This window comes from Arachis hypogaea, chromosome 6, assembly GCF_003086295.3.
Source record: "Arachis hypogaea cultivar Tifrunner chromosome 6, arahy.Tifrunner.gnm2.J5K5, whole genome shotgun sequence".
In the NCBI taxonomy this organism is placed as follows: domain Eukaryota; kingdom Viridiplantae; phylum Streptophyta; class Magnoliopsida; order Fabales; family Fabaceae; genus Arachis; species Arachis hypogaea.
This window is the reverse complement of record NC_092041.1, coordinates 102,580,680-102,608,127: the sequence shown is the minus strand read 5'-3', so window position 1 is coordinate 102,608,127 and position 27,448 is coordinate 102,580,680. Positions and strand designations below refer to the sequence as shown.

Here is a 27,448-nt window from a genome sequence, read left to right as displayed (position 1 = left end):
AGTCCTCTTGAAATGTTTTCGATTCTCCTCCCCTTCTACACTCATATCTAGCACATTCCTTGTCAAAGTTGTCAAGGAAATATTTTTGTCACCGTCAAATATTTTCTTGTCTACTGGATTCAGGTTGTTGTAATCAACCTTATCAGGAAAACGATTCCCTAAAATATTTTAATAGCAAAAATCAGTCAAAAACACTCAGTTTAATTTTCTGGACACCAATGAACTAAAAATAAGTAGTAAGTGGAAAGTGTATTACCTCCGTTGGTTATGTCGAGGACAATTGCTACTTTTTGAGGAGTTATGTATATTTTTTCCTGGAGAGTTTTCAGGCATCCTTTCTCTTCATCAAAGCGATCAAGCAATTCTTTCAACAGGGTATTAGAGACATTCATTTCTGGGACATTTACCAGGGCATCAAATCCTATTTCTTTCACTATATCTTTCTTTTCTTGACTCATTTCCCTGTACACTGTTGCTATTGTCTTTTTTGGCATCTACAATAATGAGTTTTCTGCAAGTTTTGAAACAGAATGTGAGGATATATTTATAATACAAAATAGATATTATTCAAATGAAAGCGGATAAATATATTTAATCTGCTTACGTTATAATGCGGCTTCTCTTTTATTGTTGTCATTTTCTTGTTCTGTTTTGCTGTAATGAAAAATTTTGGTCAATACTTCATTGAATACATCAACAAGCACAAGCATGTATATCTTAATCAAGTCAATTAAAATGCTACAAGCCACCGAACTGAAACTCATTCATGCACAGAACCAAAATCACAAAGGCCACCAAACCGAAACTCATTCATGCATAGAACCAAAATCACAAAGGCCACCGAACCAAAAAACGTTCATGTGGTTAATAAATAATGATCAACTTTCAATCAACAAGAATATTATTCCTCTATGCAAAAGAAGTACTGAAGATAGTAACAATTAATTTCAAAGCTCTAATTAAACTATCCACACAAATAAGAACAAGCACGTATATCTTAATCAAATCAACATCTTCCAAAAGAAAAGTTTTTCAAATTTCATGAATTAGGTGTTCTTTCAAAATAACATTTGCAAATTGGCTTCTTTAAACACTCTTATTGAAACTTGATATCTTTCTTTAAGTATCAAGGTTAACTACCATTCATGCTGAAATCTATCCAATATAATGAGACAATTTTACAGTAGTATGGCTTATCAAAGTGAAAGAGTTATCTTTAATGTCAATTGTCCTAAACAAAACTCATTTACATCAAGTCTCGAGATATTGTCAATTATTCTGCTAAAATTGCTGACAAGTGTAACTCGTGCTTAAAATATTTGTAGAAAGGGAGATATTGTCTTGTTCTGTTTTGTAATGAAAAATTTTGGTCAATACTTCATTCAATATATCAACAAGCACAAGCATGTATATCTTAATCAAATCAATTAAAATGCCACAAGCTACTGAACCGAAACTCATTCATGCACAGAACCAAAATCACAAAGGCCACCGAATCGAAAAACATTCATGCACAGAACCAAAATCACAAAGGCCACCAAACGGAAAAACGTTTATGTGGTTAATAAATGATGATCAACTTTCAATCAACAAAAATAATATTCTTCCATGCAAAAGTACTGAAGATAGTAACAACCAATTTCAAAGCTCTAGTTAAACTATCCATACCAATAAGAACAAGCACGTATATCTTAAAGCCCTAGTTACACTATCTACTGAATTGAATGAAAATAACAACAAATTTTATTCCAAGGCCTAGTTATACTATAAAAATCATTCACAATAGTTCAATCTACTAAACGAAGCAAATCAATCCAATAAAACTAAAATGCAACTAGGAGAAACGCGATATTGTAAGATTTTAAATGAACAGTAGTTTTCTCATTCTTTTGGTAGTCTTTGTTGCTGTTTCGTTTGTTTCTGGTTGTTTCTTGTGAAATCTTCTTTCGATTCCTTTCCAATAGCGGTTTTCGCGGAGAATGTGATTGAAGTTTGAGTGATATTGAGAGAGATTCGAAGAGCATGAGTGTTTTCATGTCTTGGTTTTGTGTTGAAGATGTAACGTTTTTTCATAATGAAGCGCGAATGAAAAAGGAGGGGTTTCTTTTGTCTCTGGGGCGTGTTTTTTATTCGCCATTTAATGCGCCTGATTCTATTTAGGCTTGGACCAACTTGGTTATATGGTTATATGGATGTGTAGCAGCCTTGTTAGGTTATTCTTAAGTTGGTTCTCTGTTTTTGTGTATTATATTAGGCCTATTTATGTATTTTTAAAAAAATCATAAATAGATAATATGAATCAATTGAATTAATATAGAATAATTTGTTGTTACTAAAATTGAATGCGATAATTACAAATAGTTACATTCTATTTATAATTTTTATATTTAGATAAAACCTAATGTTATTTTATGCCAAGTTTAATAACCATTAATTTTATATATAATTAAAATCGAATTATTTTTTCCATTAATTTTATGCTGTCATAACATGTTCTCGATGATATCTTTTTATTAATCCAACTTAACAAATTTTGAATAATTAATTCTAGCAATAAATTCTAACAATGATTTAATTTAGTATAAAAGATATTATATTAATAGTAAATACAAATTATTTCTAATTATATTATATGTAATATTTTAATGTAGTTATTAAAAAAGAAATTAAAATTATTATTTTTGTTGTTCATCAATCTTAATTTTTTCTCCTTTGATTTGAAACTGATTTGTTATATATTTTTGTTGTTACATATTTGATAACTTTATAATGATGATTTTATTTAAATAATTTTTTTACGTTCAATTAAAATTATAAAATATTAATTAAATTATTATTTATTAATTTTTGATAATTTAAATTACTTGAATTAAATAAAATAATTGTATAATTTTTTATTCAACTATCTTACGAGTATAAAAAAATTAGTTACTAAATTAGCCATCATATAAAATACATACATGTCAGAATATAAAATACATATTAAAAATAAATTTAACAACATGTGTATGTATTTATGCATAAATATATAATAGCTAATTATTTGTGGGCACATATATAGGTTTTTTATTTTACTTTTACCATGATAATTTACTTCGAGTCTTACTTAAATTTTATGTTTTTATTGATCGTTATTAGTATATTTTTTGGTGTACTTTAATTATTATTTATTTGTATTGTAGATTTATGTAACATCTATCATTTGTAAAATTTGAACAAAAAATATATTATTAGGTGTGGCAAAATTTCTTATGGCACATGAATCATCGTAGGGACTGCTCGGAATAGGTATTCAAAGATAGAAAAAAATTTTACAAAGGCAAAAATGGAAAATAAAATTTCTCAAAAGACAACTGTAGATCAGACTTGAATGAAGATTCCTGTCCTATTCTCCGTAATCTTTAAATTAAGTGAATTTACTTAATTGTTCTTAAAATTTTATGGTGTATTATTTATTTTTTTGAATATGATATTAAACTTTATTTAATTTATAATTTTCGACAAGATGTATTTGTAAGTTGTTTCAATATTTTTATAATTTTTTACTTTTTTAAATTTTTTTAAAATATTTATTAAATTTTTTATATAAATTATTAAAAAGAGATAGAAAATCGAGTCTTAAGAAAAACACAAGAGAATGAAAATGAATGTAATATTTTTTTACGGCGGAGATTGAGAATGAGGACAGAAAGAAGATCAAGATTCAAGAACAAAGAATTTGGAGGCATTCCCACTCCGGTCTCTGTCCCGCTCCATTGACCTCTGACTCTACTTTTAATACAAAATTTATGGTTATTTTAGTTTTTTTTAGTTGCAAAGTATATTGCCATCTTACTTTAATTAGAAATTTTATATATACTAAAGAGTTGTTAATATGCTATTTTATCCTACTTGAATTTACCACCTCATGTTATATTATGGATTGAAATAGTAAATATCACTAACATATTTTATTTGAAAAAAAAATTACTCAATTTAATGCATTCACATTGATAATTTATCAATTTACTTAATAATTAAATTTTTAAATTATAAAATTCTTTTGATAAAATTAAAAGCTTAAAGTAAAATATAAAAGATCTAATTTTAATAAATGTGGTAGATAAATACCGAAATTAATTTTTAATTTAAAGGAATTAATACATTTATAATTTTTATTATGAAAAAATTAAATATAATTTTTTTAAAGATAAAAAAACAATTTACTCAAAATAATGAGTTATATAGACTAATTCATTATATTGTGAATATAAAAACCAAATCAAAATTAAGCATTTTTATGTAATTCAAAATTTTAATAGCCAAACTTTATTTTAATAATTTTAAAGAATTAAAATAAGTCAACTTGCAAATAAAAATGACAAAAAAATTTACAAAAATAAATATTGTAAAATCACAAAATATAATTTATTTTAATAATTATATGTATAATTTATAATAATACTTAAAAATATTTATAATTTAAATTAAATTGAATCTATCCGTGCAATAAACTAGTTAATAGATAAAACAAGATTTCATGTAAATATTCCACTCCCACACTACTCTATAGTTTGCCACTACTCTATTATGAAACATATTTGTAACACTAGCACCCACCACTACTGCATCTTATTTCTATTTCCCTTGTTTGGTATTTAATTTTTCCGTTTCAAATATATCACTAACTGCAGCCTCCATGTAATGAACTAAATATTTCATAACTACTCTCATAATTTATCTTAATGTTTGTTATGCTATTTATTATCTACTTAAATATTTTTTTTTTTTCTGGTTAGAACCCAAACATCCCATTATATATGCAATCCCATTTTGTAAACGACCAATAACTACAGCAAGTATCCATGCACGAGAAAAATTTAGATATCATGCACCAAAGTCCAAATTATCCTACAAGTATTGTCACATCCCCTAAAATTCGGTCATTAAAATGCTCTTATTATTACTACATAGTACATACATTATAAAAATTATTCATTGCTAAACATTTTTAATGAAAACCTACTTCATCCCGATAATCTCCATCCCCTATGCAATATTGTTTTATAGGTCCAATTTAATGCAGCCCACAATTATCCATATTTGTGACCCATTCCAGATGGCCCATATTATCATCAATTCGGCGTGGTTCCCACATCGCTGACTATAAACAAGCCTGAAAGACTACTACAGGAGACTCCTAAATTTTTTGATCATGTGTTTCTGAGTAGCGGGAACAATAAGTGTACTCCCCACAAAATCCTCGTACGTACAATTGTCACTGACTAAAAGCCTCGCTCAATCTATCCCATCCGTTTTTTATAATCATTTAATGGACGGCTTATAAAAGTGGAATAACTTAGTTGCAGTAAAGTGTATTAGAACATATGAAAACTTTCCAATAAACTTAACTTTGATTTTCAAAAAAGAAAAATATAGAAAAACAACATAAATTAGCCAATTTTTTAAACAACTCTATTTAATAATTAATTTTAAATTTTTTAAATTTAAAATTAAAATAATTAAAAACTGATTAAAGAAACCCTAATTACAAACCGTAGAAATCTTTCCTTTTCTCTCACACTCTCCTAGCCGCAGAGGGAACCCTTCCCCATCTCTCCCTCTCCCACTTCCGCTCCCACTCCCACTCTAAACTGCGCTATACACACTCTCCTCCATTATCATCGTCACCGAACCACCCAACGCGAAGCCCTCTTTGTCCTCCTCAGCCACACCAACTCTCTTCTCCTCTCTCCGTAAACCAGACATTCGCACTAGTTTCTGCTTTGTCGCCGCCACAACTCCAGGGCCGCCGAAAGTGATAGCTTCAAAAGTGAAACCAACATGGCATATTACTTGGGAAGGAGGTGAAAGAATTTAGAGGCATCCATAACTGCTTCACAAGAAAATTTGAAAAATATATAAAGTAACATCTATTTAGTATGAAAAAGGAACATCCTGATGCTTGACAGAAGTAACATCCACTTAAATCTTTGTAAAAACAATCAGATACTTACATGGAGAAATATGCCGAGTAAGATTTAAAAAAAAAAGTCATGTAATTCTTAAAGAAATACAGTCTTCCACATCTACAACACAAGAAAACTTGAAAAATGTATAAAGTAATATCTATTTAGTATGAAAAAGGAACATCCTGATACTTAACAGAAGTAACATCCACTTAGATCTATACAAAACAACCAAGTATCTACACGGAGAAACATGCCGAGTAGGATTTAAAAAGAAAAGGCCATACAATTCTTAACAAAATACAGACATCTACAACTACAACACAAGAAAACTCGAAAAATGTATAAAATAACATCCATTTAGTAAGCAAAAAGAACATCTTGATGTTTGACAAAAGTAACATCCACTTATCATGAATTTTCTAGGTATCATTTTTCTTTTGTGGTATGATCTTAAAAACTCCATGTCTTCTGCAATGGATGGCGAAGAAGGAAAAAAAAAGAGAAGGATAAGTTCCATATCCGAATTCACATATGTGTGTGTCTTGATGGTGGCGCGCGATAGTCGGCGGCAAGGCATTTCAGCAACATAAATTAGGTAATTTTGTAATCTGTAAAGATCTTTGGGTTAGACTTCACACAAGCAGAACTTTCAATACAATTTCACGAAAATATATATAATAACCATACATTGTCGTCATAAAAAATTTACTGAAATCCACCAATTCAAGTAAAAAACAATAGTATTAAAAACAAGTGACATACACTATTTGAATGGGATAGAGTTTTAATTTTTATAGACAAAATCATCCATTATCTAATGACAGCAACATCCAATATCTAGTTACATGCAATCCCTGTTCGTGCTACAATTTTAAATGCGCATATTCAGAACACCTCTAAATTTAATTAATATTACAACATTCAGCAATTCAGAAAAATTAAACGCTCAAATCACCCTTACAAAACAAAAAGCCTGTCTAAAGCATGTATACAGAATTCACCAATTCAGAAAACAAACAACAGTACAGAAAACAAACTAAATCATTAACTTTTTGAATCGGAAAGAACAAATTTTTCTTTTAAAGAAAAGCTATACAATCTATAATATAGGGTTTGAAAAAAGAAACAGATATATTCAAACGCGGTAAAAATAGAAATATGAGACTCACGGTGGGAGGGTAGCGGCGCAGCGGCGGGTAGCACTGCAAGGAGAAAGATCGGCAACGACGGTGGGTACAGACGTCGCTCAGAACGCACATGGAGGAGCCGACAAAGACGACGCCTAGAACTGGGTGGAGGTGGCGCGTTGGTCGGCGTGGTGTTGGCGAGGACGCAGAGGTCGATCGACGTGGCGGCAGCGACGTTGAACGGAACAGAACTCGCGAATGGCAGCGCTGGCAGTGGAAGGCTCGGCACTGGTGGCCGTTCCACATTGGCGGAGACTTCCCCGACTGATGGTGGCGGCGCAGCAGGGATGACAAGTGAGGGAAGTAGAGGAAAGATTGTGCTGTGAATTTCTTAATGTAAACTTGAAAGGTAAAAGATGATGTTAGGGTAATTATTGAGTTTTTTGGGTGTTTCTCTAATTATTTGGGTTTTTTGTTACTAAACCCATTTGAGTTGGTTACCAGATATTGAGTTGGTTCCTAGCAAAATTCTTTAAAAAAAAATAGTCTCGGTGTAATTAAAGCATCAAAACATTAATTTCGTTTATGAATAAAATTATAACTATTCTAAAACTTTTAAAAGTAAAAATAATAATTTACTCATTTTTAATAGATATAAAATTAATTATTTATTTATAAATAAATTTATCAGCATTATAAAATAAATAAAAATAATAATTTGCTCGATTTACTCATAAAATGTTTACATCACAACACATTCAAACTTTCAAAAATATACTTACATAATGGATTGTCAAAAGTGAAGAGAATTTATATCCTAGAATTATACAAGTAATTACTTCCTTTCAAAGAGTAATATATATCTATGAGATATTAATCATTCTTCTGGCTAAATTTATACTTACAATATAGCTGACATATATAAAAATCACAGTGATGCATTTGTAGATTTACATTATAGAATAAGAAATTTTGTCTCCTGTAGTCGTATATCCATCATAAATTCTACTGGTTCCTGACACCATTTGATCATCTGTCACGTTCGGTTGCACTAAATGCTGCATAAAATAAAAAGTGAGAAATAAAATACGTAGCAGGTTTCATAATGGATTTAAAAATTAAAAGCATATAAATAGTGTATTATGTTCAGGAATAAGTCAAGGTTATTTATGACTTGCTACTCCATCCATGCATTATCAAGTAAGTGTCCCATTTTAAATGCACACATAAATTAAAAAAATTATTAAAAAATATTGAAATTACAAAAAAAATCTTAACATTATAATGTTAATAATATTAAGAACATTTAATAAGATTGAGAAAATGTATTATACTTGAATCGAAAAATCTCAGAAAATAAAAATTTTTAGTCAAAAACTGCCAAAACTTATTAGTTTTGGCTTTATTTAATATACCTTATAATAAATAAATACTAAATAAGACATTTACATTATTTAACTTTTTTTTTGTCTTCCTAACATTATCGTACATGAATAAGGATAGCAGATGGTGAAAAAAAATATAACCTATATTTTCTAAATGGACAGTTATTTGTGATGAAGTAGAATTCTGAAATTGCACACTTAATCTATATGCACGAGAGTATTTACTAAGACCAAAATTAAGGGAAAAATATTTCCTGAACAAAGGCAGTTTGAAAATGTAGTCCGTTTCTTCCAGTACGTATATGTAATCCATTATAAAACCATATGCAATATGCCAATATCAATTGCAAATATATAGTTTATGCATGGAGCTTGTATAGTTTTAAGAAACTAACCAGGAGAACATTGAGCAGTAACACATTTTGAACAAACAAAGCCTATAAGGAAGTGCTAGATTTTTTGTTGTAGTGATTCAATCTGTATTCCACGTTTCAGGAGAGATCGATAAGCTGTACTTCGAGACCATTCGTCGATTTCACTAGCGCGTAGAACTGGCAAAGGATGTGACAGTTGCCTTGTTTGTGCATTCCTTGACAACAGGGCAAAAAAAGGAGAAAAAGTTTAAGTTTAGATTCCAAATAAGAACATTCCCAAGATTCCAGTGTTGTATGCAGAAAGCTACACACCTTATGTACCACCCAACAGGGCTGGAAGCAGCTTTTTCATAAGAGCGAGCTTGCTCCAAGAATGCATCGACATTTAGTTGATCAGCCATAGATGGGCATCCACCAGCTAATTTCATGAGGACAGAGATGACTACCTCTTGTAGGATACCAAAAATTAATTTTTATAATTAAACCAATGTACAATATAGAAAGTTAGAATCTAAGAAGCACATACACATTTTTTATTTGTTATGTCCGTGTGTCGAACACTTCACTCATGAATATTCGTCTGACACGTGCGTCTTCTGTGTCTTAAATCTTAATAAAAAAATAAAAAAATTTTCTCCAGAGACATGCTTAAATACACCTAATACCATCACATGTTAGTGTGTCTAGCTTTATTTTTAACATATATTCTTGAAATGAATTTAGAAATAGTAATTATTAGTTATTAAAACAACAAATATTTTAAATATTTTATATAATTGAAAAAATATTAAAAATAATAAAAAAAATAAATTTATATTTTTATATCAATAAAATACCAAAATATTATTACAATTTATCTAAATATTTTATATTTTATATATATGTCTTGTCTCCGTATCTTATAAGAATTTTAAATTCGTGTATCTGCGTGTCCATGTCATGTCATGTCCCGTGTCGTGTGTCCGTATGTTAGAATTAAACCAATATATATATATATATATATATATATATATATATATATAATGATGTTTGCCAATAGAATACCTTAGGGTCCTGAGCAACAAGTAGAGCTGCTCGATCACAAGTCAGCTCAGCAGCTCGTAGCCACCGGAATAACTGCTCCTCCATAGTCCGAGCTATCATACCTCCAATGCCTACAACAAAGGACGAGCTTGAAAGTAGGCATCATGTTCAATGTTTCGTGATTGTTAACTTATTACTCAATTGGTAAAAAGAATGAAATGGTCACATGGATTTTTTACCCTACTTCATTTAGGACGGGTTGGACTACTTGTGTTTCCCCAACTTTTATCATCTGACACAGTTAACTACTTGACCGGAAGATATAAAATAATTTGGGATTAGAAACTAGAAAATGTTGGGCGTACTCCAAATTCTCCAATGAATTCAAATTCTACTAATATTTATGACAAATCAGAATATAAACAATATAAATAATAACACGTGTTTGTGCTTGTGTATCACAATTTATCAAAAACTGAAACAAGACACTGTTTCACATACCAGGTACAGTATAAGCTCCGAGGGTTAGAATATTTGCATATGTAAGCCACACTCCATGATCACATTTTAGGTGACCCAACTCATGAGCCAAAACAGCCTGTTGAAATAAGCCGATGGCGAGTTAATAGCATTTTTTGAACCAGAACATCGGAAACGATTGACAAGCATAATTTTAACCTTTTTTATCAAGCATATTGGAAAAGAAGAAATATATTATCATGTAAAACACAAACCCTTGAAGTATAACTTCCTATTACATCCCGTTACTCGTAAGTCATAGCCCAGAGTAAGTCATAGCCCACATAGATTAAGGGGAAGAATTTTACGGATGCTACACTAGTTAATAAAATTGGCAAAATAGCTTTTACAAAAGAAGATGCATGCAAAGATAATTTAGGTGAGTTTGACAGGCTAATAATGCTGGTGCAAACGTTGAGTAGGACTTCAATGTTCTAAACCTTTCTTTAACAAGCTTTTGCAATTTCCATCATTCTATGTTACTACATCTCATTTCTAATTTTCAGGTTTGCCTGCTTAGTTCATGAGATGTATAGTTCAGCAGGTACTTAGAGGATAAATCTGTCTCCCCTTTTTCCAAGTTATTTCTCTCATGTTCTGTTTCTAGAAAAAATCCTCTTTAGTTCCTAGACATTAATGTTGTAATACGAGTGACAACTTTTTAATTCATGTAATGAATAGTTCATTGAAGAGTTTGGGAGGTGAACTATGGGAGAAACTGTGGTGGATTCAAAGGTCAAAGCATCTTGTTTTTCTACTTTTCATGATCGATATGAAAATTAATTAACTTTACTTTGTAACTAGAATATTTTCAATGAATATAAATGTAAATAAGAAAAGATGTGAAAAAAAAGAAAAAAAAATATAACCTGCAACTCTGCTCTTGTCAAGAGCTCCACAAGGCTAGTGTGAATAACAACAAATGGTCGTTTGCCACTTATAGCTAATGTGTATGCATTCGGCACAGGACTTTGACGAACATATAGATCAGGGGCATCAACATTTAATATTTGTGCAGCTTCAACCATCAAGTGGTGAAGATCAGGAAGCTGACATAACAAGAGATATTGTTAGTTATTCAACTTTTAATAACAACTTTGCTGGCAGCATAATTGAAATTACTTCTTGATCCAAGTTGCATAATAAAGAATGAATTCCTTATAGCAAGTATATTATGTCATGCAGTCACACTCTGCAAATTCATAACTATCATATGTTAAATGCAGAAACTTCAGTGCTCCTATATTTAATCGGAATTATCATTTCTAAGTTGGTAATTGCAAGAGGAACTAGTTAAATTGTTTAAAGAATGGTTACACAAATGTGCTTGCATATACAAGCATAGAATTAATGGAATGAACGCTGGCTCTTCAGTTGTGAGGAAGAAAAGTAATGGAGTTCATGCAAAATAAGTCACCACTGTGGCAACATGCATGTGATTTTTATGTACAAGGCCATTAGCGAACTTGTGCTGTGTGTATACATGCTTGCACATTTGCATCTTTGTTAATTGCGTGTTACAACAAAACCTAGCATTTCCACTGAGATCAAGCACCATAGAGCATGTATATTTTATCTAATATATTGCCTTCCAGCCAAGTGTGTTTACTGAGTATAAGCTGAACAAAATGTTTGTTTTTCTAAGTGTTCGGGATACCTGATTTTTGGAAACAAGGACAGATGTCCCTATATTCTCTAGGAGCATGACCTGCTCTGCGACACTTCCTGCAATTCATTTTAAGGGAACCGTGTTATTGAACATTCTAGGATGTCATTGAATATAAGGAACTTGCGTGAAACATAAAGCAATGTCTTTGAAAGCATCATATACAGATGGCCATTAGGATCTGAAAAGCATGTATAAATTCATAATTAGTACAGCAAAAAGTGGTTGGTTTTGGTGCCAGGTGAGCCCAGTAATTCATCATTGATCAAATCAACAACAACATAACTACGCCTTTCACGTGCAATCATGCACACATGGGGAGTCCTTGCTGTTAGAGATAAACAAAACTAGTATTGTATTCCATCTAAGAAGCAACTCAAGCCTAGATCACCCAATGTTAACGGTTCTGCAAAAAGTGAAAAGTTTTGGTGGGTATCCGTGCATGGAAATATTGAGAATGACGTTTTCTACCAACTAGAACAGTTTAGCCAATGACAATTGCATAAACTACGTGCATTTCCCAGTCCAACCTGAATGGTTGCGGCAACCTACTTATAAGTTATAAATGTGAGTTTGCCCTTCCACAATTTCACTAATGAATCAAATGATCTCTAATCGAACAATATATGTTTGTTACAACTTGCAATTATTAGTAATCAAGTGACTAGAGAGAATAAAAGAGGAAAGATTTATAGCCTTGAATCTTGCCCTTAGGCATCGGTTGGTAAAACTGTTTTGAGAGGTGCTTTGTAGTTGGTAAATGAAAAAAATTATGTGCTTGTACTAGTAGTTTTAAAAGGTTAAGGGTGTTTTTGAGAACAGTTGATTTGTGCTTATCAAATTAAAAAATCTGATATAATCTCATGTTAATAAATATTCAAATTTACCCTTAGTTATATTATTAATGTGAAATTTCATTCACGATAAAAGATTCTCCCACTATTTATGTCTATCATGATCATTTTAAATTTTAAAAACTATTTTACCAAATACAATTGTTGTTGCTTGTACTTTATGAAAGTAATTTTTAGTTTGGTTTACCAAAAACTGGTATTACAATTTTTAGAAAGCCATCTTTCAAAAACCAACTTTGATAAGCTATTTGTGAAAAGGAAACATTTTACCAAAGCAAGCCTAAATATAGACAATTTGAACCACTCAGGGAAGGAGTTATACGGGGAAACAAGTATTATCCAATGGCCCAACTACATGAGGCAGAAAACTTGTGAAGGTTGTGTGATTTTGTGTATACATGAATACATCTTATGCCATATATCAGCTACATGAGTTGTGCCGGTGAGATGCACAAGGCTAGTGTTTGTCAGCTTAGTGTATGAGGTAGAAGTGAGTATATATATATATATATATATATATAGAGAGAGAGAGAGAGAGAGAGAGAGAGAGAGAGAGAGAGAGAGAGAGAGAGAGAGAGAGAGAGTAGTCATGTAAATAGAGCATTCTAAGGGGATCACAGCTTGCAATTGAGAAATACAAAGATTCATGAAAAATCAAAAGCTTAATCAACAGAATCAATGAAATACAACACTAAACTGCATCACTTAGGATCCCAATTCACAAGGGATACTTCAATTTTAATATTATTATTACCTAGAAGTGCTTTCCCCAATTCATTTAATCCTGGAATCGCTCTCAGTATCAGCGTGTTCTGGAGATTGAAAAAAAAAAAAAACATGAGTGCATGAAAAATTAAGCGCTGAAAAAGTTCCGAACGAGTTCTCAGAAAAAAAAAAATGAAAAGGTTCAGAAGCCACACACAGACCTGTTTATCAAGAGGGTGGCGAAATTCATCGGCGTCGAGATCTCGAAAGGCAAGAGCCGAACCTGCTCTGCACAGCGTTAATCCAAGTTTCGTGTTCTTTCCGACTCGTCCGAACCTGAATTTGTCCGAGGCTAAGAAACTGAAAGAAAGAGAATTGGGTTTGTGGAGGAGGCAGTGCGCGGAAAAAGTTACCGAAGCCATTGAAGAATAATAGCAATAATAATAGTAAGAAGAAGAAGAAGCAGAAGCAGAAGCGCAGATTAGCTTAGTAATGGTGTTTCTGATGTTGTGAGGAGGAATGGGTGCGCAGTGCACACAGCGTTGGTGATTGTTTCTTAACGTAAAGGTGGTTGTTTCTTAACGTAAAGGTGGTTGTTTCTTAACGTAAAGGTGGTTGTGGCCACAGCCGATAACCTATGGTACCTGTTTCGCGCCACTTCATTTTCTGTTGACTTTGTGGGAAGATTAACTAACCAAATGTGTGCTCACTTCGTTGTCTTGCATTAAGATATTTTGATTTTTGAGTAGTTTTTTTTCTTTCCCTTTTTAAATAATATTTTGAGGTGTTTTAAACGAACAATTTTAATTGGAGAAATATTAAGAGATTAATATTTTTAATATAAATTAAAAATAATAAAAAATATTAGTCATTTAAATTTTTTTTTTAATAAAATTAGTGTTGATTTTTTTTCTTTTGTATCATCCAAAATAGAAAAATTAGATAAAAAATATTTTTAAAATTAATTATTAAATTAATTATTATATATTTGTATTTATTTATATATATTGATTTATGTATTTTTAATTAAATAATTAATAATTAAAATAATCAATTTTATTTATAATAATATAAAAAATTATGAGATGCTAAATCGAATTTTTCTATGCTAACAGGGATTGATTTTTGATAGATGTAATGTTATCCTAAAAAATCCAAGTTAATTGAATTGAATTGGATTATCGGTATATATTTGTATTTTGAATATCTTGATAATCAAGGACAAGACGACAAGTGGAGAAGTCCATTAAAAAAAATTGTTTAAAAAAGAATAGGAACAAACAAAAATTAATTGAAGTGTGTTCATCATGAGATTTGAAGCAAGTGATAAGGGATTATGAAGTATTTAAACAGGATATGTTTGAACTCTTTTTAGTTTTTACAGGGATCGGAAATCTTCTAAGTATGCCTGTGCTTACTAAATTTCTATAAAAGGAAAGATAGTCCAAATTATAAATTAGGATTCAATTATTCAACCACTTGATAATAATTTTGTACAAAATCGTTGTAAATCAATTTATTTCTTTCGTCTAATCAATTTATCAATCTATTTATGACTACTCCAAAAAAGAAAACACATTATTTCAAATAATTGGCAGTTATTTTAATTTTTAAATATAATAAATATTAATTATTTTTTTATAAATAATCATCGTGTTCTGTCGTCGATTTCCGGACAAATCGGGTGGTAATCGGAGGGAGTGAACGCCTTAATCACGGTCGTGCTAGATGGGGCATGCCGAGTAGCCGAGCACTTGTCGTGGAAGGAGAGTGAGGGGGTGCCACCTGCAAAGACACTCCGACGCTCAAGTCAGCTTGTGTGCAGGCGGGACAATGGTTAGGTGGAAAAGTGTGACGTACCTTGGGGGAAGGGTAGGTCCTTCCCCATTTATACCGTGTCAGAGGTGGGCCCTACAAGGACAGGCCCACCTTCCTCGAAGCTTCCTCACAGCTGTAGTGGAAAGCCGTCAGGGACGCGTGTCCGGGTCACGTGGTGAGCTACATGTGCCCGACCACTCGGGTCGGGTATTCAGTGGGTCGGTTGACCCGTAAGTGGCCTGGGCCAGGCCGCTACAGTGCCCCCACGCGCCGCTAATCGACCGTATGGGTCGTTGGAGGCGAGTTCTTTTTCTTCCTGTTGTCGCGAGGTCGATCGTTCGTATGGGAGACGCGCTACCCGTATGCGTGCCCGTTCGCAATTCGGGGCGTTCTTTTGTCGCCTCGTTTCTCGCGAGGGGCATTAAATGCTCATTAAGGGATGAAAAAACCCATGCGTGTAAAGAATGTTCTGCCCCCAGGCCTTTCGCGCTTCCACTAAAGCGGTTTTAAACAGTTTTACGTTTTGCTTCTTCTTCTACTTGCTTTGCTTTTCTGATCACACTGCCTATTCCTTCTTCCTGCGCTCTCATCACTTAGAGGTTATTTTCATTGCTCCAGTGCGCTTCGTCCTTATCCGAATTTCCTCGATCATCCAGGTAACTACCTTTTCTTCTTCCGCCTCAATGGTTGTTTGCATGTTTGTTATGAGCATTTTTCCCGTGCTTGCTCTTCATTGTTGTTCATGGACGCATTTTCATTTTATCGACTGTGGTGTGTCATGGGGGGTTTGTGTCATTGTTCTGGTCTCGGTTTTGCTTGGTCCCCCTTGTGGTCATGGCACGTGGGGTTTCTTTGGGTTTTTCCTGGATTCCGACCTCACGGACTAACCGCGCGGTGCCCCCACTGTAGGTATGCCTCGTGTCGTTAGCCGAGCTTCTGGCTCCGCCGCGGGTTATGACCTGTATGCGTGGGTGGTTTCCGACCTCAGGAACTCTCCCAATCAGATGGGTGAGGAGGAGCTCACGGAATTTCGCCAGGCCGAATATCTTTGTGGGGTACCGACGAGGAGGCGAACTATGATGTTTATGTCCCCGCCCCTCACGAGCGGCTTTATGAGATTAATTTTAATGCCCCCCGGGTTGCCGATTGGATCTGGTTTTACAAGGCCATGTTCACTCAGGTTGGGGTTCGCATCCCCTTTTCCCCCTTTCAGATGAGTCTCCGAAACCGAATTTCGGTGGCACCATCTCAATTACATCCGAACAGCTGGGCATCCATCCGCTGCTTCGAGATGGTGTGCGAGTATTTAGAGCTACCGATCTCTGTCGACGTCTTCCTCTTTTTCTTTAATCTAACTAACCCTTCGAAGGAGGGGAAACACAGGAAAGGATTCATGTCCTTTCGGTCTGCCCAAGGCCGGAGGATCTTTGGTTTGTTCGAGGACTCCTACCACGGGTTCAAGGACAAGTATTTTAAGGTCCGCCCGGTCAAGGGTCGTCACCCTTTTTGGTTGTCTTTGGAAAAGGAGCGCCTCATCCCGACGTATTGGAGTTTCGGGGCGGGGTCTAATCCTTTTATCAAGGTCTCTTATAAAGGGATGTCGGCTGTGGACCGACGAGTAGCCGACATACTGTGGGCGGTTCTTGGGAGAAACAATGTGAATCCACACCTCCTTATGGGTAATCGGGAGGCCGCCCGAGATTATATCCGTGAGTTTCTCTTGTCGTGTGGTCGCTTTCTTAGATGTTTCATTGTTGTTTTCACTAACTTATTCGTTTCTCAATTTGTCTGTAGTGGGACTTTCTGCCGAAGTGACCGGCATGGACAACCTGTATCAAACCTTCCTTCAGGACGACGAGGGTGAGGAGACTGGAGGACAGCAGGCGACGGTTCCTCCGGAAATGCCTCCTCCTGAAGTTGATGCGTCTGCGAAAGCTGCCACCCCGACTTCTGCACCCCCGATTCCTCCAGAGGTTCCTATTCCTGGGCACTCGTCCTCCTCTCGTCGGGAGGAGGAGGAAGAGTTTTCCGTCATCCCCACTCCTAAGAGACAGAGGTCGCAGTCTAGTCCCGAGGGGGTTTTGACTGTCATGGAAAGGAATTTTGATGCTGGGACGTTCATAGATGCCCAGCTGCTTCCGGGCACGGAGGATCATTTCCATGGCACCGACCTCTCGGGGCAGGCTCGGTGGATGTACCGTACCCTCCTTCGCGGCGCGGCCATAGCCCGAAAGGCTGAGTTTGAGCTTTCTGGTATGACCTTGCTTCGTCGGAAGCTTGAATCTGCGGTTGATGCCAATAACAAGTACAAAACTCAAGTTAAAACGCTTCAGGATCAGTTGGTTGAAGCGGGGAACAAGCTTGACGCCGCCCAGAAAAAGATTGCTTCAGCAGAGGAGAAATTGAAAACTGCCGACGCCTCCGTATCCCGTTTGGTGGAGCAGGAGATGACCTTGAGGAGCCAGTTGAGTGCCGCGCAAGGTCGGGTATCTGCTCTGGAGAAAGAGCGGGACGAAGCGGTGGCGGCTGCCAAGGCTGCTCGGGAGGAGGCCGAGTTGTTCAAGCGGAAGCACAAGGAGGTCAAGGAGCAGGGCAAGAACGCTATTTTCATGACTGAAGATGCCCTCAAAGCTCAAGTGAAGATTGTTTCTCCGGACTTCGACGTGTCAGCAATTGGCGTTTTTAAGACCATCAAGGATGGGAAGGTTGTTGATATGCCGAAGAAGTAATGTTCGTACTATTGAACTTTTCTTTTTGTTGAACTTTTGTACTGCGACTTTGGTGCCCGTTAATGGGTTTATGGGATCGTTTGCCCACATGTTTAATTTCTTGTTTTACTCGCTGTTGATTTACTTCGCGTTTCCGTTTACTTGCGTTGGCCGTTTATGGCGTGCGTTCTTGTTATGGTCGTTTATCGTGTTTTTGATCTGAGGGGCTCCCGGGGTGATCAGTCCCGAGGCCGCGTATCCTCGTTTTCACAGTGGTCGCTCAAAAAGTTAGAAATAATGAGATAACATAGGCAAATATAGCATCTGGCAATTGGGCAGGTTCAATCATTGTAACAAAGACATTGAAGTGCTATTACAAAATAAATGGCTTAGGAATAAAACCTCCTTAAGTTATCTGCATTCCATGTCCTCGGGACTTCCTTGCCGTTGAGTCTTTCTAGCTTGTATGCTCCTCTCCCGATCACCTCTTTGATTCGGTATGGTCCTTCCCAGTTCGCTGCTAATTTGCCTTCTCCCGTAGTGGATGGGCCGATGTCGTTACGCCTCAGGACGAGGTCGTTTTCTTCGAACTTTCTTTTGAGCGCTTTGGCATTGTAGCGTAAGGCCATTCTTTGTTTTAGCGCCGCTTCAGCCAGATGGGCCATTTCCCTGGTTTCTTCTATCAGGTCTTTCTCGACAGTTTCCTCTACTCCCTTCAAGAGTAATTGCGGGCTCGGCTCCCCGATCTCTACGGGTATCACTGCGTCTGACCCGTAGGTTAGTCGAAAGGGTGTCTCTCTAGTGGAGGATTGCTCGGTGGTTCGGTAGGACCAGAGGACGGAGGCTAGCTCGTTGGCCCAAGCGCCTTTCTTGTTATCCAGCCGCTTCTTGAGCCCTAGCAGGATGATCTTATTTGCGGATTCGACCTGCCCGTTTGTCTGTGGGTGTTCCACCGAGGAGAATTTCTGCTTTATGCCCAGGCCGGTGAGGAATTCTGTGAACTTCTTGTCGGTGAACTGTGTCCCATTGTCCGAGATGACGACTTCCGGGATACCAAATCGTGTTATGACTTGTCTCCACATGAATTTCCTGCAATTGGACGAGGATATGCTGGCCAGTGGTTCGGCCTCTATCCATTTCGTATAGTAGTCGATAGCGACTATGAGGTACTTGACTTGTCCCGGGCCGACGGGAAAAGGTCCTAAGAGGTCGACTCCCCATTGCGAGAACGGTCGAGAGGACGTTAGCAAGTTGAGCTCAGAGGCTGGTGCACGATGGAAGTTGGCGTTTTCTTGGCACTTGACACACTTCTTAGCGAATTCCTTGGAGTCAGCCATCATCGATGGCCAGTAATATCCAGCTCGGATTAACTTCCTCGCTAGGGCTTTGCCTCCTATATGATGGCCGCAGCATCCTTCATGGACTTCCCTGAGGACGTAATCCGTTTGGTCGGGGTGCAAACACTTCAGTAGGGGATGATTGAATCCCTTCCTGAAAAGCTGACCCTGGATGATGGCATATCTGGCGGCTTCCCTTCTTAGCTTTTTGGCATCTTTTTCGTTGTCGGGGAGCTTGCTGTTTTCTAAGAAGTCGATAATGGGATCCAACCAGGAGGGATTTAGCTTCGAGAGGTGTAGTGTGACTGCCGGCTCTTTCATCTTTCCTTAGATTAGAGACCGGTTACCCTCTCCCGGTTTAGTGCTAGCTAACTTTGACAAGAGATCTGCCCGTGTGTTCTTTTCTCTCGGAACGTGCTGGATCGTGACTTCTTCAAACTTTCGGCTCAAGTCCTTGACTTTTTCCAAGTATTTCTGTAGCAGTGAGTCCCTAGATTGATAGCTCCCGTTCACTTGGGAGGTGACGATTTGCGAATCGCTACATATCTCCAACCTTGTTGCCCCGACTTCTGCTGTTAAGGTTAAGCCTCCTATAAGGGCTTCGTACTCCGCTTGGTTATTTGAAACGGGGAATTCGAACTTAATCGACTGTTCGTATACGACTCCAGCCGGGCTTTCCAGGATGATCCCGGCGCCCCCGAACGTTTGATTGGAGGCTCCGTCTACATGGAGCTTCCACCGTGTGTTCGTGTCTTCGACCGGATCCCCCGCTACTTCCACTAGAAAATCTGCCATCGCCTGCGCTTTGATGGCTTGCCGGGGTTCGTACCGTATGTCGTATTGAGAAAGTTCAATGGACCAGGTCATCATTCTTCCCACCAAGTCGGGTTTCTGGAGCACTTGCCGGATCCCTTGGTCCGTTGTTACGACAATCTGGTGACTTTGGAAGTATTGCTTTAACCTCCGCGAAGAGGTCAGGAGTGCCAGAGCTAACTTTTCCAATTTGTTATACCTCAACTCTGCCCCTTGTAGGGCCCTGCTGACAAAATAGACTGGTTGTTGTACCCTTCCTTCTTCTCGTACCAAAACTGCGGCCAAGGCTTCTCCTGTTATGGCGAGGTACAGGTATAATGGCTCCCCGTCTTTTGGCTTCCCGAGGACAGGGGGTGCCGCCAGGATTTCCTTAAAGTGTCGAAAGGCTTCCTCGCATGCGGGCGTCCATTCGAACGCCATTCCTCTCTTCATGAGGTTAAAGAATGGTAAGGCCTTTGTTGCCGACGCTCCGAGAAAACGTGATAATGAGGCCAGCCGTCCTGCCAACCTTTGGACGTCCTTGATGCTGCCTGGGCTCTTCATTTGGAGTATCGCCTGGCACTTCTCCGGGTTGGCTTCTACCCCTCTTTGGGTTATCATGAATCCGAGGAACTTTCCAGCTTCCATGGCGAAAGCACACTTGAGGGGGTTCAGCCTCATGCCATGCTGCCGGAGGGACGCGAATACACTCGCCAGATCGTTCAGGAGGTCGTCAGGTCGTGTTGTTTTTGCGAGGATGTCGTCCACGTAGACTTCAACTGTCTTCCCTATGAGGTCGTGGAATATCCTATTCATTAGCCTTTGGTATGTTGCCCCCGCATTTTTTAGGCCGAATGGCATCACCTTATAGCAGAAAGTTCCTCCTGGCGTTATGAACGCCGTCTTGTCTTCGTCTGGACGGTGCATCGGTATCTGGTTGTAACCGGAGTAGGCGTCTATGAAACTTAGATACCGGTATCCCGCCGCAGCATCGACGAGTGCGTCTATGTTAGGGAGGGGGAAGCAATCCTTGGGACACGCTTTGTTGAGGTCAGAGTAGTCTACGCACATTCTCCACTTGCCGTTGTGCTTTTTCACCAAAACTACATTCGAGAGCCATGTCGAATAGTCTACTTCTCGTATAAATCCTGCTTCTAGGAGGCTGGCCGTCTGCTTGGCCACCTCCTCCGCTCTTTCCGCCGACATTTTTCTCCTTCGTTGGGCTACTGGACGTGCTTCCATCTTGACGGCTAAATGATGCGAGATGATTTTTAGGTCTATGCCCAGCATGTCGGCCGGCGTCCAGGCAAACAAGTCCCTATTGGCTCTTATCATTTCGACCAAAGGCTCCTTCAACTCGTGCGGGAGGTTCTTGTTGACGAACGTGAATCTTTCCTCTTCGTCGCCGATCGTGAACTTCTCCAGATCCCCTTCTGGTTCCGGTCTGGGTTTGTCGTCTACTCTGGCATCTAGGTCGGCTAGGAACACACCGGACGCCTCCTTGGACTTCTTTCTTAGGGAGAGGCTGGCATTGTCACAAGCGACCGCCGTCTCAAGGTCTCCTCTTATGGACCCTATAGATCCGTCATCGGCAACGAACTTCATGACTAGCAGCTTTGTGTTGATTATGGCCTCGAAATCATTGATCGTCTTCCTTCCCAGAATGATATTATAGGCGGTGGAGTCTCGGAGGATCACGAACTCGGCCATCACCGATCTTCGGCCCTGGGATTGTCCCACTGAGATTGGCAGGGATATTATTCCGTCTGGTTTGATGAAATGGTCGCCCAACCCAATGACCCCGTGTTGGTGAGTCATCAGATCGGCATCCCTTAGTCCCAGTGCGTCGAATACGTTGCGGAACATGATGTTCGAGTCCGCCCCCGTGTCAACAAGTATACGTTTGACGAGACCGGTTCCCACTCGGGCCTTTATGACCATGGGTGGATTTTCCGGGGCGTCATCGAACCATTGGTCTTCTGGGCCGAAAGAAATGAATGGAGGCTTCTTAGAGTTTCGCGTCGACGAGGAGGAGATTGACAATATCTTTGTGTCTTTCTTGTGTGCCGATCTGGATCTTGGTGCGGCGTTTTTGGCCGTCACTACGTTTATCACAGTGAGGCCGTGATCTACGCCTTCTGGCTCTTGTCGCCACTTTGCCGAACGGGTTTTGCCTTCTTCGTCTTGGTCGCGGTAGCGTCTCCTGGCTCCCTGATTAGGTGGGAGAACACTGCTAGTTTACCTTCCCTTATCGCTTGTTCCAGTGCATCTTTCAGGTCAAAACAATCCTGCGTTAGGTGACCGTAACCTTTGTGGTAATCACAATAAAGGTTTTTGTTCCCCCCAGTGCGGTCCTTGAGTGGTTGGGGCTTCGGCAGGATTCCTTTCTCGGCTATTTGTTGGTAAACTTCCACGATGGGAAGAGTGAGTGGAGTGTAGTTGGTGAATTTCTCGACTCGGGAGAATGTCCTTGGCGCCTTGTTTGGCGCCTCTTCCCTGGTTTGTTCCTTTGGCCTTTCCCCGTTGCCCTGTTGCCGGGGTTGATTGTAGCTGGACTGCCGTTTGTTGGCAGCCACAACTCGGCTGACTTCCTCGTCATTTATGTACTCTTTGGCTACCATCTGGATCTCGTGCATCGTCCAAACCGGTTTCGTGGTAAGATGTTTTCGGAAGTTCTCGTTGAGGAGGCCGTTCGTCAAGCAAAGACTGGCCACCGAATCGGTTAGGCCATCGATTTCCAAGCATTCATCGTTGAACCGATCTAGGTACCTCCTGGTCGGTTCTCCTTGTCTCTGGGTTACCCTTAGAAGGTTGATCGGGTGCTTTGCCTTCGCTATCCGGGTTGTAAATTGGGCCAGGAATGCGCGGCTGATGTCCGAGAAACTGTAGATGGATCCCTGCGGGAGGCCGTTAAACCACCTGATCGCGGGTCCCGCTAAGGTTACCGGGAAGGCACGGCATCTTACCTCGTCCCCCACTCCCTCCAGATTCATCCTGGCCTCAAAAGCCGTGAGGTGTTCTAGAGGGTCTTGAGTTCCATCGTACCTCATGTCCGTTGGTTTGTCGAAGTGTTTCGGCAACCGGACTTCGAGGATAGATCGGTGGAATGGGGTGGCGCCCATTATCACAGGTTGTCGTGTCCTCTCAGATCTCTCGTACCCGTCTTCGCGATCTCTTGCCGCTCGGCGGGTTAACCTGCCCCGGGAGTAGATGATCGTGTCATTTCGTCTTCTCGGGATAGGAGATTCCTCGCGCGTGCTCTCCGCTTCCGTTCGGGATTGGGAGGTACGCCGCGGGCGGCTTTAGTGGGAGTCTTCCTCTTCGCTTTCGGGGGATGGGGTGTAGCTGGGATCGGTGGTTCGTCCGTCCCGCTCTCGGTCGGCCAACTATCGCTCTAGGTTCTGGACCCTGTGGCGTAGCTCCTGCATTATTATGGCGCTGTCGCCGCCCGTTCCCCCGAAGGGTCGTGTCCTTGTGTGCTGTTCTGTGCGTTGTCGGGGGGACCTCCGCCGCCCCCTACAAGATTATTATCCTAATTAAACTAAAAAAGATAACTCGGTTAATTAATATCCAATTAAGATCCAATTACCTTCCTCTCTTAAAGTAATGTCACTTTGGAAAAGCTTCAGTACCAAATTTTACTAGGAACTCTTGTTTATATATACAAGTAAGCAGAAAGCAACAAGATTAATTCTCAGTTTGATTCTTATTTCTATTAGAGAAAGTTTCTTATATTTCTGATAAACGAACTTGAAGCATCAAACCAGTTCTCAATTTCATCATCATGACGTCGCCATTTGGTTTTTCCTGGGAAGTGTCATCTCCCTCATTGTTGCAAGAACAAGAGGAAGATTTGGAACTTTATCTAACTCTCATCGGAGATAAAATAGCAGATTACTTCATTCTCAAGGTACGAGTTAGGCATCAAACGTGCTGGACTACTCATCCTCAACAACCACAATCACATTATCCAGTGTTAGGAGCCACTGATACGTTTGCATGTCACAGCTCAATTCTAATGCAAGCGCAAGAATTCCTTCAAAACGGTTCATCACACATGCAATTGCATTTTCCTGATGATGTTATACCAAATGTCTTGATTCATCACATAATGCCAGATGTCATATCCTACGCGGAAGCCACAATTCAAACTCGTCCTTCCGGATTCCTCTACGAAAGACCTGATTTTCGTTTGTTCAGTTTGAATTTGGACATTATTATCCAGAATTCGTTAGAGTTTGTTGATGACTACGGCGACATTATCACCGACTTCATCATTGAAGATTCCATGGGAAATACTAATATTAAGATGGTTCCTACTTCGAAGAGTGCCATTGATTCTCTTGAGGAAGTGAAGCTTGAAAAAAATAACAATGCAACAGAGAGGTGCAGTATTTGTCTATCTGAATTTGATTACGGTGATGATGCAGAACAAGTTTTATCAATGCCTTGTAAGCATCTGTATCATCAAGAATGCATCATCCGCTGGCTCAAGACTAGTCATTTATGCCCTTTATGTCGCTATCGGATGCCAACTAATTAAATCGTCAAAAATGTAAATAAAAATTGAAATTAGTTACTTGATTCTTTTGTGTAGTTTGGTTATAGTTCATAATGTGAATAGTATTTGCATTTAATCATGAAAAAAAAAATTAGTTAGTTGATTCTGTGTAATTTGGGTGTAATTCATCATGTGAATAATATTATGCATTTTGTGTGGAGTTCTCTTTCCCAATTTTTTTCTTTTTTATATTGTTTTCTGTTTTAATTTTCTAAGCAGCTTTATTGAAAAAGAAAAACCTTATTTTTGTTTGTTAAAGAAAGAAAAGATTCGGAATTAGAATAAGAATTTCTTTTTGGACAAAATAGAATAAGAACTTTCGCTGTTCACCATAATGTGGAAAAATTCAGTTAAAATAATTTTAAAAAGAGCAATGTTAAGGGCAACAATATTTGTGATTCGTAACCATCAATTAGCTATTAATGATGATTTAATAGTGTGAGATTGGTTTGAGATTTCATCCAATAGTTTACCTTTCTCTGTTGGTTAGATACTGACCAGAATGCAATAAAATTGCTGACTCCTAAACTTTTCTTTTAAAAAATTATAAAAGCGACGAGGGAAATAGGGGACGAGGAGGTGTGGCACAAGGTGCTTTGCCAAGGGATGAGGGGCAGATGCTTCGTGTTCTGGCGGTCTGGGTGAGGGTTTTTTGCGATGTGATTTTTTTTTTTAATTTTTACTTTTTGTGTGAATGCGGGAGAGGATTCTTCGTTATCTGCGTGTTTCTGGGCAGATGTTTCGTGTTCTGGCCTTGAGTTTCTTGATTTGAAATGGGTAAGACAGCACTCACAATCTTCGTTAAATTTGGATGTGACGTGTGTCTTCACAATCATTTGTTAAGTTGCCAGTTGGCACTAGAATGTAAAGGTTTGACTCATAAAAAAACTAACGAGTTGAAGTCAAATAACATGCATATATAATTATATATGTATGATAAGAATCAGTGATGAACTTGGTCCCGATGTATCTTCCCCTCTTGGTTTGTGTCCAGTCTAGTAAAGAGCTATGAGACATTAGAATTGAAGCAACCGTGTTAAACACTGAAGTAGCTGACTCACTATAATCACCCAGAGCTACTCTTCTAATGTGAACTGATGCAAGCTGCGGCTCTCTATTTATTGGCCTGCAAGCAAAACATTAACTAATGGAGGTTGCAGTTGTGGCCTATTATATTCAATAGTTGACACGCCACTGACAGACGACTTCGGAAAAAATGGACCGTAAAGCTACGCAGATGAGCATGTAAGGAACTGGACAGAGGCATGGGATGCAAACCATGTGATTTGTGGTAGTTATGGCTATAGGTGCTAACTTTTCATAACAATTTAAGAGGAAAAAAACGAAAGAAATCGCCACTGATTCTTGTAGGAAGGAGGAAATTATAATATTCAAGATTGCGCATCTGGTAACCTGCAAAGATGCAGGAAGTGATTCCTAACCGTGTAAGTTGTAACCATCTGCAGTGATTTTTTAAGTGCCTGAGTTTGTTAGTGTTTTCCTTTTATACTAGTTCTATTAACTTCCTTTATGTGATAATTTTTCAGATGAATTGTCAAACATAAATTATTTTATTCATTAACATATGAGAAAGAGTCTATTTACATTTTACTGGGAAGTGGCTTTGATATTGAAGGGGGTCAAGACTAAAAAAAATATATATATTGAAGATGGTGAGTGTCTGGGAGGCATTAACATGTGGGAAAAGGTGGTGACAGTATGTGAGAAGTGCTAAGGGTTTTTACGGCAAAAAGGGTGAATGTAGCGGCATAGATTGTTTCTGGTGAAGAAATTTACCTCAACCAACTATTCTGACCAAGAAAACGATCTTCCTCAAAATAATAATAGTATAATAGTAATGGGCTAATGGCAGTCCAATCCCTGTAAGCACAGATGGACCTACACAAAATTGGGTGCACTGGCCGCTCCGACCTAGACAAACCTTAAATCCATAACAACCAGCCCATTTCATGCTTATCACGCAAAATTGGTATCTATCTCGCACCAAAACATACAAGAAAAATTATTTCACTTGCAAAAAAAAAAAAAAAATTAACACATTAAATCAAATACTCACAAAAAATAATGCTTGCCCACTATTACATAAGTTTCAACGCTAACTAGGATCGCCTTTGGTTATGTATTTTATTAATAAAAATTAAATTTCTATATTTAATGATAAAAATTATGTGACATACTTTTAAGAGTATTTTTTAATATATTTTTTTAATTTAATTCATTATAAGAAATTAATCATATTAACTAATTAATTTAATTAGATATTTAAATATCACATAATTTATTATAATTTTTATCAATTAATTAATTGTAATTTAAATTGAACGATTATTTTATTAAAAAAATTATTATTTTTTAATCCATTTATAGACAACACATATATTAATTATAAGGGTTAAGTACTGAAATCATCCATAAGATCTGGGGTGAAAATCAAAATCGTCCCCGACCTTTTTCTGTTATTAAAATCATCTCCAACGTTACAAAACGTTATAAAATCGTCATTTTCCACTTCAATTTTATTTTTTTTTACCATATTATCCTTCATTATTAATAAAAATAATTAAAAATAATATAAAAAATTAAAACAAACCCCCCCCCCACCCCCTC

The 27,448-nt window shown here is 37.7% G+C and overlaps 2 protein-coding genes across 2 annotated transcripts; both read right to left on the bottom strand.

Annotated features, from left to right (window-relative positions):
• Nucleotides 1–7,804: 7,804 nt before the first annotated feature.
• LOC112697198 (plastoglobule-localized metallopeptidase 48, chloroplastic) lies at nt 7,805–14,369 on the bottom strand. The gene is made up of 9 exons (XM_025750276.3): nt 13,826–14,369; nt 13,654–13,711; nt 12,037–12,104; nt 11,249–11,428; nt 10,362–10,458; nt 9,882–9,991; nt 9,150–9,283; nt 8,859–9,052; nt 7,805–8,136 (listed from the first exon to the last, which is right to left on the bottom strand). The coding sequence occupies exons 1-8, from the start codon at nt 14,024–14,026 to the stop codon at nt 8,914–8,916; spliced, it is 987 nt and encodes a 328-aa protein (XP_025606061.1). The 5' UTR covers nt 14,027–14,369; the 3' UTR covers nt 7,805–8,136; nt 8,859–8,913.
• An 8,019-nt stretch (nt 14,370–22,388) lies between these two features.
• On the bottom strand, nt 22,389–23,381 carry LOC112805838 (uncharacterized). Its single transcript, XM_025848165.1, has one exon. It carries the CDS (start codon nt 23,379–23,381, stop codon nt 22,389–22,391), a length of 993 nt encoding a protein of 330 aa, XP_025703950.1.
• Between the last annotated feature and the right edge of the window lie 4,067 nt (nt 23,382–27,448).

Coding starts and splice junctions, on each gene's coding strand:
- LOC112697198 (XM_025750276.3), bottom strand. CDS start 14,026: ATGGCTTCGGTAACTTTTTCCGCGCACTGCCTCCTCCACAAACCCAAT. Junction 13,712..13,825: donor GCCACCCTCTTGATAAACAG/GTCTGTGTGTGG, acceptor TTCAATCTCCAG/AACACGCTGATACTGAGAGC. Junction 12,105..13,653: donor ATTGGGGAAAGCACTTCTAG/GTAATAATAATA, acceptor AATGAATTGCAG/GAAGTGTCGCAGAGCAGGTC.
- LOC112805838 (XM_025848165.1), bottom strand. CDS start 23,381: ATGGGCGCCACCCCATTCCACCGATCTATCCTCGAAGTCCGGTTGCCG.